This window comes from Eubalaena glacialis, chromosome 17, assembly GCF_028564815.1.
Source record: "Eubalaena glacialis isolate mEubGla1 chromosome 17, mEubGla1.1.hap2.+ XY, whole genome shotgun sequence".
NCBI classification, from domain to species: Eukaryota; Metazoa; Chordata; class Mammalia; order Artiodactyla; family Balaenidae; genus Eubalaena; species Eubalaena glacialis.
Window position 1 is genome coordinate 29,989,874 of NC_083732.1, and position 12,369 is coordinate 30,002,242.

The 12,369-nt window shown below is 39.8% G+C and overlaps 1 protein-coding gene across 1 annotated transcript in view; it reads left to right on the forward strand.

The window, feature by feature from the left end:
* Window positions 1-2,376: 2,376 nt before the first annotated feature.
* The window catches only part of ATP6V0D2 (ATPase H+ transporting V0 subunit d2), a 46,236-nt gene continuing 36,243 nt past the window's right edge, over window positions 2,377-12,369 (forward strand). Inside the window, exon 1 of the mRNA XM_061171555.1 lies at window positions 2,377-2,635. Within this exon, the coding sequence (XP_061027538.1) occupies window positions 2,506-2,635 (130 nt within the window). The 5' untranslated portion in view covers window positions 2,377-2,505. The remainder of the gene's footprint in view (window positions 2,636-12,369) is intronic.

The following is a 12,369-nucleotide window of genomic DNA, read 5'->3' on the forward strand; positions in this document are numbered from 1 at the left end:
ATTAAGGATTGTATCTCATTTAATATTTACAACAAACTGAGGTGAGTGTTATTATCTTCATTTTACACATGAAAACACTGGCACTCAGAGAGAGGAAGTCATTTAAACTCATACTCTGTCACACTCCAAAGCCCACTCTCCTAAACATCATTGGTAGTTTAAACACTGAAATGAACATTTTTTTTTTTTTAATAAATTTATTTATTTATTTATTTTTGGCTGTGTTGGGTCTTTGTTTCTGTGCGAGGGCTTTCTCTAGTTGTGGCGAGCGGGGGCCACTCTTCATCGCGGTGCACGGGCCTCTCACTGTCGCGGCCTCTCTTGTTGCGGAGCACAGGCTCCAGACGCGCAGGCTCAGTAATTGTGGCTCACGGGCCTAGTTGCTCCGTGGCATGTGAGATCTTCCCAGACCAGGGCTCGAACCCGTGTCCCCTGCATTGGCAGGCAGATTCTCAACCACTGCACCACCAGGGAAGCCCTGAAATGAACATTTTTATTACATTTTCACCAGAAGGACCCATTTACAAAGAAGCTCCAGATTATTGTCACTGTGCTGGGTTTCCTCTCATATCCCATGAGTTTGATCTCATTTTTGATAAGTACCGTTAGCAGGAATGAGACATATTTGCTTTTGCTAGGTTAGAAGAGTAATGTGAAGAAAAGGAAATACTTTAACTGCTTCATCCACTAATTTCATAATAGTGGAGCAAGTAGATGTCATCATTTTAAAGAAACATTGGAACTTGTCTGCTTATAAATATAAAATATGGCAAACTGAAGTTTTTTGCACACACACAAAATCCATTCTTTTTTGAGCATGTGGACATTCAGGGCTAGTTCTCAGCAAAACTATGAAGACTTTGTGTTGTGCTCTAAATATTTAACAACTGGCTCTCCCCTCAAAATATGTATATATGTTTATCATAAATTTTATGATATAAAGGATGCATATTACCCAATTTACAAATAACAATAAAATAATACTCTTTGTTCCAAATCCCATATACTCCATTGATTTTCACAGTATGCTTTCATTTATCTTTGTTCAACTCTGGAATCTGTAGCCAACCTATGGTTGCAATTGACAAACAAGTATAGTTCCAATGACTGTTGGTTGATATTTTTATTTACATTAAGGAGTAGGACAAAAATGAAACAATGAAGTCATATGTCATGTGCGTGGCTTCTTTGCTGAATAAAACAGTTTTTTGAATACTGAAAGACTACTTCTTCAAATTTTTTGCAATTCACAATGTAACTGTAACAGGAAGGGGGACGGGCCCCTTCCAGGGCCAGAAAGTGAGCTCTTGTCTAATACTCGGAAATGAATTGTCCGAGGAGACACACGTACTGACAAAGCAAAAGATTTTATTGGGAAGCGGCACCTGTGCGGAGAGTAGCAGGGTAAGGGAACCCGGGAGAACTGCTCTGCCACGTGGCTCACAGTCTTGGAAATACTGAGAAGAGACTGGAGAATTTCTGGCACCTTAACTTCAATTAAGAATTTGACACAGTATATATGAAAGTGAAATACTACATATGTAAAATAGTGTTCAGGGTATTTGATAGAATTTTAGAGCTAAGTGTAAGGGAGAACCAGCATTCCTTTTGGGAGCATGAAACAACAATTACGTCCTGGCTTAATTAAGCTGTGCATTTTGAGCTGCCTCCCGACTTCTGAGAGCTGGTTCCTTATTTGTGATTTGAGTAGTAATACTATCAGTCCAGATACTCACCTGAGTATCCTGAGATCCAAATGGGAAAAAGAAAATGAAGAGCGCCTTGTAAAGGGTCAGATTTTGCAAAGGTAGTGGCTTATTATTAAGAATCACAACACTGTGTATCAACTCCCAGGATTGTTTTCTGTTCTCTGCCCAAAGACTGGGCGCGGGGAGGGAAGCAGCTACGAACCTTTGACCAGGTTAAGGCATTACTAGTCATTGGTTTTACACACACGGTGCTGCTGAATGAGCTTCTCAGGGTTCTCCAAACTGCCTGCTCACGTTTGCTCTATTTACATATAAGTTAATTAAAAAAAAAAAAAAGCCCTCTCTTTCTTCTTATTGATAGTCCTCAGGACACTTAGGACAAATGTAATTTACAATTGAAAGCTCAGAAGCTCAGATGGGGAAGGAATGTTTACACAACATTCTGCTGTAGCAAGGGTTCCAATAGCAAAGCGGGGAAGGGGCCAGTTGCTCTCGAAGGGAAAGAGCCCTGACCCCCCCTTCTCATGACCCTCCTCTCCCAGCAAGGGTTTGCTCCCGGGTGCACTCGGGTTATCTAGCTGATTCACTGTTGATGTAAAAACAGGGCTGGGCAGGCTATGTTGAAAGCCACTGAAAGCGGAGGAAACTAGTCACGAAACCCCGACTATCAGCTGAGAGATCGCTTCCCGGTAACTCCGGAGAACTGCTAGCACTCTTTCCAGACCGGTGCACGTCCTCGGGGTCTGCCCGGGACGCAGAGCTGTTTCAGCCTCTCTCGGCCGCGACCGCTTCCCCCATGCTTGAGGGCGCCGAGCTGTACTTCAACGCGGACCATGGCTACCTGGAGGGCCTGGTGCGAGGATGCAAAGCTGGCCTCCTGACCCAGCAGGACTACATCAACCTGGTCCAGTGTGAGACCCTGGAGGGTAAGCGCCGCTCTTCTCGCCCTTTAAAAAGGAAAAAAGGGATTGATGCTGCCCACTGGAAGCACAGACCAGGGACCTGGGAGTCCAGGGCGGGTTCTTAGGCCCAGGGTCCAGACTTCAGGGGTCCATGAACTTGGACGAGGAAAAAAAAATTACATCTCTATTTTCAGTATTCTCTAAGTAAAATGTAGTATTTCCTTTCATTATGAATGTAGGCAACAAATCACGGCGGTTAGTACTTTGTCACCAACAGAAATTCAGTGTTTTCATATCCTCATACAGTTCTTGCAGATACATTGAGATATCATTTATGTTTTCACTATTTCAAAATTATACTAGATATTGCATTCATCCTTGATATTTAATGTCTTAATAAAGAATCACGTTATTACACATTTTAAAATAATAGCTATATTTTAAAATATTTGGTTTCCTTTGTAATACTATGTATTTTCGTTCTACTTATTTATTTATTTACTTACTTACTTATTTTTGGCTGCCTTGGGTCTTCGTTGCTGCGTGTAGGCTTCCTCTAGCTGCGGCGAGTGGGGGCTACTCTTGGGTGCTGTGCGCGGGCTTCTTATTGTGGTGGCTTCTCTTGTTGCAGAGCCCCGGCTCTAGGCGCATGGGCTTCAGTAGTTGTGGCACGTGGGCTCAGTAGTTGTGGCTCACGGGCTTAGTTGCTCCACGGCATGTGGGATCATCCCGGACAAGGGCTCAAACCCATGTTACCTACATTGGCAGGCAGATTCCCAGCCACTGCACCACCAGGGAAGTCCCTCGTTCTACATATTTATAAATATTATTTGGAGAAGGATATCACCAAAATGTCCAGGGATCCATGGCCAAAAAAAAAAAAAATACCCTAAACCTTGGTCTAGAGAATTTTATTCTATTCTACTTACCAGTATCTATTAACACGAGAGTATGTATATTTGAGGTTTGTCTTTAATGGAGCTTAAGAAAAAAAATCAAGAGACATGGTATGTGGTGAGGCCATCCTAGATTCAAAAGTCCTGACTTTGACCTCTGCCAAGAATAGGTAGGTGACTTTGGGCTGAAAGCCTCTGAGCCTGATTCCTTATTTGTAAAACTTGATGGTAACGCCTGCTTTGCTGAGTTGTTTGGAGAAATAAATAAGGCAGTACATGAGAGAATGTGTTAAGAACTGTGAAGCACTCTACAAATGGAAATTATCTCTTTTTTTTAACCACTTTATGATTGACATGCAAAAAGCTGTGCATATTTAATGTATACAACTTGATGAGTTTAGAGATAGGTATACACCTGGGAAATCACCACAATCTATGCCATAAACCCATCCATCACCTCCAAAGGTTTCCTCCTGCCCTGTGTTATTACTATGTGTGTGTGTGTGTGTGTGTGTGTGTGTGTGTGTGTGTGTAAACTATAGGCTCTATGCTCTACAGTAGATCTCTAGAACTTATTCATCTTGTATAATCAACACTTCATACCCTTCTCCCCATTTCCCTCTCCTCTCTGGAAATTATCTTTTTCTTAAAAAAAAATTTATTTATTTTAAATATTTATTTATTTATTATTTTTTTGGTTGTGTGGGGTCTTAGTTGCGGTACGTGGGTTTCTCTCTAGTTGTGGTGCACAGACTCCAGAGCACATGGGCTCAGTAGTTGCAGCACAAAGGCTTAGTTGCCCCGCTGCATGTGGGACCTTAGTTCCCCAACCAGGGATTGAACAAGCGTCCCCTGCATTGCAAGATGGATTCTCAACCACTGGAATACCAGGAAAGTCCCTGGAAATTATCTTTAAGCTACAGTATTTTCAAAGGCTTACCAAAGATTTCACATTTAAATATATAGTATTTTTATTATTAAAAACACTACATTTGTTTACTTTGAAACATGCTTATAAAATTAATATAATAATGTCAATAATAGGGTGCTTTAAAACTTCTAGACTATTCTAGAAAAAACAAGAAAGCAATAAGGATCAAGACTGCCAGGAAGAGTATTAGAAGGCAAAATAAAACAAAAACTCGGAGGTGACTTTGCAGGCTTCTCAAGTAGGGCTGATGGTCCTGAGGTCACTTTATGGTTCTGACCAGTTAGAGTCAGAGTTAAGGCAGAACTGCCCAAGTTGAGGGAGACCCTCTCCTTTCATTAGCAATGGAAACAGCTAGACAAATCTTGTAGGTGATAACTAATTCTGTTGGCTACAAATAATTACAATATAATCCCAAATCCTAAATCACCTCAGCATATTTAATTAGGAGTTTGGTGTCCGGAGAATGTTAATCATATATATAAAATCAGCATAAATTAAGGTAGAAAAAATTAGTGAACACAGAGCATAATGAATGCTTCTGAGAGAAGCCATTTGAATGAATTCTCAATAGTTTTCAGTCAAGCTTTTAAATGGGCTGAGGAATGCAAATTTAAACATAAACAATACATGAAATGTCTTCATGATACAAAGCAAGGTTTAGCCAACTCACTAAAGAATTCAGAGAGAAACCACCCTCAGCTTCACTTTGGGGGAGAAGGAAAGGTTTCAGACCCTTTTGAAGACCCGAAGAATGAACTTCTTAGAAAAATACACACAGGTGCATACATACAGAATTTTCCATATAACATCAGGCGGTCATGGACCACCTGAAGTCATCCTGCACCCCGAGTAAGAAACCCTCTTATATACACCATTGCTTTATTGTCATTGTATCTCATGGTTTCTACCTTTCTTTCCTCCCATTAATATATATTTTTTTTCAACCATTCGTTTTACAACTGTGTTTGAATCTGTTGCCAATCTGTTGGAGACTCCTAGGAATATCAAATATGAGCCATCAAACTATAGGTTATAATGATGCATGAGAAAATCAATCTAAATAAAGTAAGGGTTTCATGTCCTCAGTTAACAGTTGAGGACTCTGAGACTTAGAGTGGCTGTGACTAATCTAACCACCTTGTCAGGGGTGGGGTATGCAGACATCTGCATCTGCTTTTCCACTAAAATGTCTGCCTCCTGAGCATGAATGGAAGATACATGAATAGGTCCATGTTGCTCTCAGCTCCATTTTGATATAGAAAATAATGTCTGCCCTGCCTGTTTATTTTATAAGATGTTGGGAAATAAATCACTTGTGGGGCTTCCCTGATGGCGCAGTGGTTAAGAATCCGCCTGCCAATGCAGGAGACACGGGTTCGAGCCCTGGTCCGGGAAGATCCCACATGCCACAGAGCAACTAAGCCCGTGCGCCACAACTACTGAGCCTGCGCTCTAGAGCCCACGAGCCACAACTACTGAAGCCTGCGCACCTAGAGCCAGTGCTCCGCAGCAAAAGAAGCCGCCGCAATGAGAAGCCTGCGCACCACAACGAAGAGTAGCCCCCGCTCGCCGCAACTAGAGAAAGCCCGCGTGCAGCAAGGAAGACCCGACACAGCCAATACATACATACATGCATACATACATATATACATAAATAAATAAAATTTTTAAAAAAATAAAAAATAAAAAATAAATCACTTGTGAAAAGCAGTGCAACTGTTGCATCTGTGAATGTACTGAGAGAAACCCAGCCACCTTCTGGGCTGGCTTAAGACATGAAGAGAAGAACTCAAGGACACTCATTGGGACAGAAGTTAAGGATTTTAAGATTTGTTTACTTTCTCACATAATATGCACCATACAAATTATGGGTAAAGAAGAGTAGGTAAAACAGTGTCAGGATAGTACTATGTGTTGAAGCAGGCATTTTCTGTAAAGGAAAGCTAACTTGGCAAAGCTTATATTTGCCTTTAGTCTTTTGAAGTCCTCTAGTCTTTAAAAGAAAAGTGTCCTGATACCAACAAGTTGTTTTAGAACCACTTACCAGGAACATATAAGGTTTCAGGTAAATTTGGAAGAGAGAAATATGAAAATTGTCCAGAAAAGCTTTGAAAAATCCTAGTATTTATGATTGTGTGAGTGTGGTCAGAAATACTCATCCACTCCAAGGCCTGATCCTGACTAACAGTGACCCGAACAAGTCACTAGGACCCTCTGTGACTCAGTCCTTCCAGGGGACAGGAGAGGAAGCCAGTTCACATGGCCTGTGTCTCTGGTACTGCTTGGAGGCTATATTCACATAGAAAATTCTTAAAAGGTAACTTTTAAAACAAGTTCTTTAAAATTAACTTGAACCAAAGTAATAATGTTAAAGAGACATAAAATAGTCTTTAGAAAAATTAACACTGCTAATTTTTTTAATTAAAACTTCTTTTAGAGCAGTTGTAGGTTCACAAAAAAATTAAGGAGGAAAGACAGAGATTTCCTATATAACCACTACTCCCACACATGCATAGCCTCCCCCTTATCAACATCCCGCACCTGAGTGGTGCATTTGTTATAATCAGTGAACCTACACTGATACATGGTAATCACCCAGAGTCCAGAGTTGACATTTCAGTCACTCTTGGTGTTGTACATTCTATGGGTTTGGACAAATGTATAACGTGTATCCACCACTATTGTATTATACAGAGCATTTTCACTGCCCTAAAATTCCTCTATTCTCCGCCTCCCTGACCCCCAGCCCAGCAACCATTGAACACTTTACTGCTTCCCTAGTTTGGCCTTTTCCAGAATGTCACATAATTGGAATCATACAGTAAGTATGTAGCCTTTCCAGACTGGCTTCTTTCACTTAGTAACATACATTTGAAGCCCCTCCATGTCTTTTCATGGCAACACTGCTATTTTTATCAGATTTTTTTTTTTAATTACAAACAAGACTTTTGTAAGTATTCTTTCCTCTTCAAAAAAAGGACAAAGTGGTAAAATGAATACTTCAGAGCTTTAGAATTTAGTAAGAAATAGCCTTTTCTAAAATATATGGTGAAAGTGATCTCTGGCTCTCAGGGTGTGGTAAGAGCGCTCTGGGCCCAGCCTTTACCTCATCCTCTTTGCCATCATTTATGGGAAGGGGATGAGAGGAGGTGATTATAGCTCATGAACAATTTACTTCCTTTTCAAGGGACATGTCCTTCATTACTTTCCAACTGTGCCTTCACATGGGAATTAATTCATACATTAAGCACTTTCTCATTAGAGCTGAGGAAGTAAAGATGGAAAAGAAATAGTCCCTGCCCTAGAAGGGCTCCAACTCTAGAGAATAAAAATATTGAAAAAATAAGAACCCCTTAATGAGAGCAATTGGGCCTCAAAATTCCAAATGCATGTACACTTGACCTGATACTTCATGTAGCATTGTTGGGAATAGCAGAAAATGAAAAACAAATCAAATGTCCATTGACAGGGAACTGGTTAGATAAATTATGGAATAGTCACGTAATGGGATATTCTTTGACTACAAAAAGAAAGAAAGAAAAGAAAAAAAAAAGAAAGAAAGAAAAGAAAAAAGCATGAGGACACACACACACTCTAAGAGGACTGATATGGAAAGATAGCTGAGATGTATTAAATGAGGAAAGCAAGGGGAAGAACTGTGTAGCATACGGATACTGTTTACTGAAAAAGGCAGATACATTTAAAATATATTTTCTATATGATTGTCTCCATACAAAGAAACTGTGAAAGGATTCAAATGAAACTAAAACTAGTAATTTACTGGGGCTAGTAGTGAGTGGTGGGGGTGGTGGATAGGTAGGTGACAAGTAGGAGACCTTTCATTGTTTACCTGTATTTATACCTGCTACCTATTTTTTTTTAAATTTTATTTATTTATGGCTGTGTTGGGTCTTTGTTTCTGTGCGAGGGCTTTCTCTAGTTGCGGCAAGCGGGGGCCACTCTTCATCGCGGTGCGCAGGCCTCTCACTATCGCGGCCTCTCTTGTTGCGGAGCACAGGCTCCAGACGCGCAGGCTCAGCAATTGTGGCTCACGGGCCTAGTCGCGCCACGGCATGTGGGATCTTCCCAGACCAGGGCTCAAACCCACGTCCCCCGCATTGGCAGGCAGACTCTCAACCACTGTGCCACCAGGGAAGCCCCCTGCTACCTATTTTTAAATTAAAAACTTCATATAGAAGGAAGACTCTTATTTCAAAGGGCTTTCACCAAGCTCCTTTAGACATTATTTAATAAGTACCTCTAATTAATGAGTACCTCTAATTATAGTACTTATTTTCTCTGCCTTGTATTAAAAATGCATATACAATACCATCACTTTTCTGTTCAAAAATACTTTCATCAGGCAGGATAAACTTCACTCAGTTTAAAAGCTGGAGCAGTCTGTCCTATCTCTACCTGGTAAGCATTTCCTCAGAACCCTTCTGCCCTTCTACAGTTATTCCTTCAGCCACAAATTCCATTCTCCATCTTGCTTGCCTGGAGAACACCCATTCCTCTTTAAAGTCTCCACTTCAGAGTCAATTTCTCTATAAAACCTTTTCTACTGTATCCCTATTGGGACAGAATTGACTAATCTCAATTTTGTGCTATATTGTACCTTGTAATGGACCTAATTCTGTGTAGCATCTGTGATATTTGCGTAAGTATGTCACCCTGGGGCAGGACATTTGTCTCGTTTATCTATCTAGTCCCCTGAATTATCAGTTAAGGGCTTACCTCCTGAATGAATAAATGAATCTATCCCCTCCTAAATTTAAGCCTTAAGGGCAGAAACTATAAATATGTCTGGTGATAGAGGTGTTAATTAACTAGGTGGGAGAATCCTTTCACAATGTAAATGTATATCAAATCACCACAATGTACACTTTAAATGTCTTACCATTTTATTTGTTGGTTATACTTCAATAAAACTGAATTTTTTTAAAAAAAGACTTTTTTTATAAGGGTAGAAACCACACCTTATACTTTTTTGTCTCCTAGCTTCTCTAGCCCAAGGCTATGTTTTGCACGTAGTAAGAATCTGAAAATACACATTAGAAATGTCTGCATGTTTGAGTTAAAGTCCTGGCTCTTCTGCTTTCTGGCTCTGGGATGTTAAGTCAGCTGCTTAACTTTTAGTCATGGTGCTTTCTTATCTGATACTTAGATGGTATCTCCCTGGCCTAACTCCCAGTTACCAGGGGAATTAGAAATTTCTGAAGATGTTTTGTAAACTGTAAACCATAAGAATTCCTGGGAAGTCATAAGAACACCCCCTGAACTTCAGTGTATATACAACAAGAATTAATTTACCCTCTTCTGCTGGACTTTTGAATTCCTAAAATAATCCTTCCACTTCTTGGTTATGGTTAATGGTGTTTGGTGTATGATTCTAAGTAGCTGATTCTGTTCGCCTTCAAAAGCACTGGTTTGTTTTGGAAATATTCATTCTATAAATAAACAAAATGATTAAAAATATAAGAAGAGTTTAAACCTATAGATAGAAAATATATTTGAAAGTGAACCAAATCTTGAAAGACAGTAGGTTGGGAAAATGCCAGTGAGATATGGAATAGGAGGTGGGTGGAGGGGAGTTGATATGGCAAGACATTTTAGGTTCTTGGGGAGAATTAGTGAACTATAGATAGAAAACAATAAAAGCATATGGGTGAGGAGTAAAATAGTTTGGCTGCAATACTAACATACTTGGAGAATAAGGCAAGAATTTAATTTAGGTTGGGAAATTTTTTGAAGGCCCTTGAAAGTCTAATTATGGAGCTTCAAAATATTGGATGAGGAGGTACGTTTGAATCTTCAGTCAAATACTTGTAAGCATAGAAAACATGAACAAGTTATTTCTCTGAGCATCGGTTTCTTCATCTATGAAATGGGGATTATTGTTAAGGTTGAGAGATAATGTATATTAAAATCATTGTCAGTGGTAAAATACTCTGCCAATATTATGCAAGTTGCTTTTAATCTGCCTAAAACTCAGTAGTTCCAAGCTACTTATAGGATCATTATAAGATCAAAATATTTCTTAGGAAATATTTTTTGAGGCATGGAGTACATGAAGAGAAACAAGCCTGGGAGAATCTATTAAGAGATTCTAGGTTTATGATATGATCATTCTAAATGGGGGATATAAGGAGAGGAAATCCAGGAAGATATTAAGGAACAATGCAGGGGATTTGGAGTTAATAAAGCATCAAAGAGGACTTGAAGTTTTATCACCATGAGAATGGCAGTACATTAGCAAAAACGGAGGAAGAAGCGTCTGGTTTTATAGATCCTGATATATTTATTAAAATCTGAGTAATTATATGATGGTAGATTCCAATATATTATTTAAGAAAATTCTGGTTTAGAGAATAAAAATCGAAGTCTTAGCCAACTAAATCAAATTACTTTGGAAGTAGATGGGTACAAGTGAGGAAAAAAAAGGCTCTTCACCTACATCATCTTTTTAAATCCCCACAACAACTCAAAAGCATAGTTTCTATACCTATTTTGTAGATGAGGAAACTGAGCTCAGAAAGGTCAAATAACTTTCATAAGTTCAGCGCCGGCAGAGTGTGGTGAAGAGGCAGGGGGCTGCTCAAAGATAGCACCCTTCACAGGTACCTCTGAAGGTGCTTCCTTGGCATAACCTACCTGGAGTGTGAAAGGTCTGGACATTCATTTTTATAGAGTATCAACAGGAAGCTGCACAGAAAAAAAAAAAAGATCTATCCAACAAATTAATAAAGAAGAGATAACAACCAGATAGTTGTCCTGCCTCACTGGCCAAGAGATCTCAGATAATTCCCTGAACCCAGTGACTGCAACACACAGAAGATGCATTTTTACTTTATGACCCTGTGTACACACATGCGGGCACATTGCATATATACTACTCTGGGTGATATACTCAGATATTTGTTATAATAGCTCAATCTGTTCCCTTTATGTTATTACATCTGGGACCTATAAAATTGATTTAGTTGGTAGTGATCTCACAGTTCCTCATTTGAATAAAAAAAGAAAAAATGCCACTTGACACACTACTCTGGATTAAAAAAGAGTGTAATTTTCCAAAGTGTGCTCTGTGGGTGGCTCCGTTGATTTCTGGTGGCTTGGGAGGTTCTGTACCATACTCTTTCCAAAGAAATCATTCAAATTAATGTATTAAAGGCTTTCAGTTCCTGAAGTTAAGAAGCCTGTTTATTCCAAATGTATTTGACCACAAAGCTCTATTCATCACATACCTATTTAGATAAGCATTTAGGGAAATCCGAGGAAAAATATGTGATCCTATTTTAAAAACTATAAAACTATAAGCATTATTGTCATTACTGACAGATAATGATATTATCTCAGCAAATATTTCAGGTCTTAAGATTTTCTTAGGATCTGATTGCAAGTGTCCCTTGGATCATCTTGGGGCTGATGAGACAGGGCTCCTTCTATCTCAACTGTCTCTCCACCAAGCACAGTATTACAAGATTGCTTACAGGGTCTGAAACACTTGAGACATTTTTTTTTTAATAAATTTATTTATTTTACTTATTTATTTTTGGCTGCATTGGGTCTTCATTGCTGCGCGCGGGCTTTCTCTAGTTGCAGGGAGTGGGGGCTACTCTGTTGTGGAGCACGGGCTCTAGGCACGCGGGCTTCAGTAGTTGTGGCACGCGGGCTGAGTAGTTGTGGCTCTCGGGCTCTAGAGCGCAGGCTCAGTAGTTGTGGCACACGGGCTTAGTTGCTCTGCAGCACGTGGGATCTTCCTGGACGAGGGATTGAACCCGTGTCCCCTGCATTGGCAGGCGGATTCTTAACCACTGCGCCACCAGGGAAGCCCTGAAACACCTGAGACATTTAATTTCAGAATCTCACTGGCAGCTGAAAGGTTTGGAAGTTATTTTGCTTAAAAGAAACATATGTCACATGAGCAA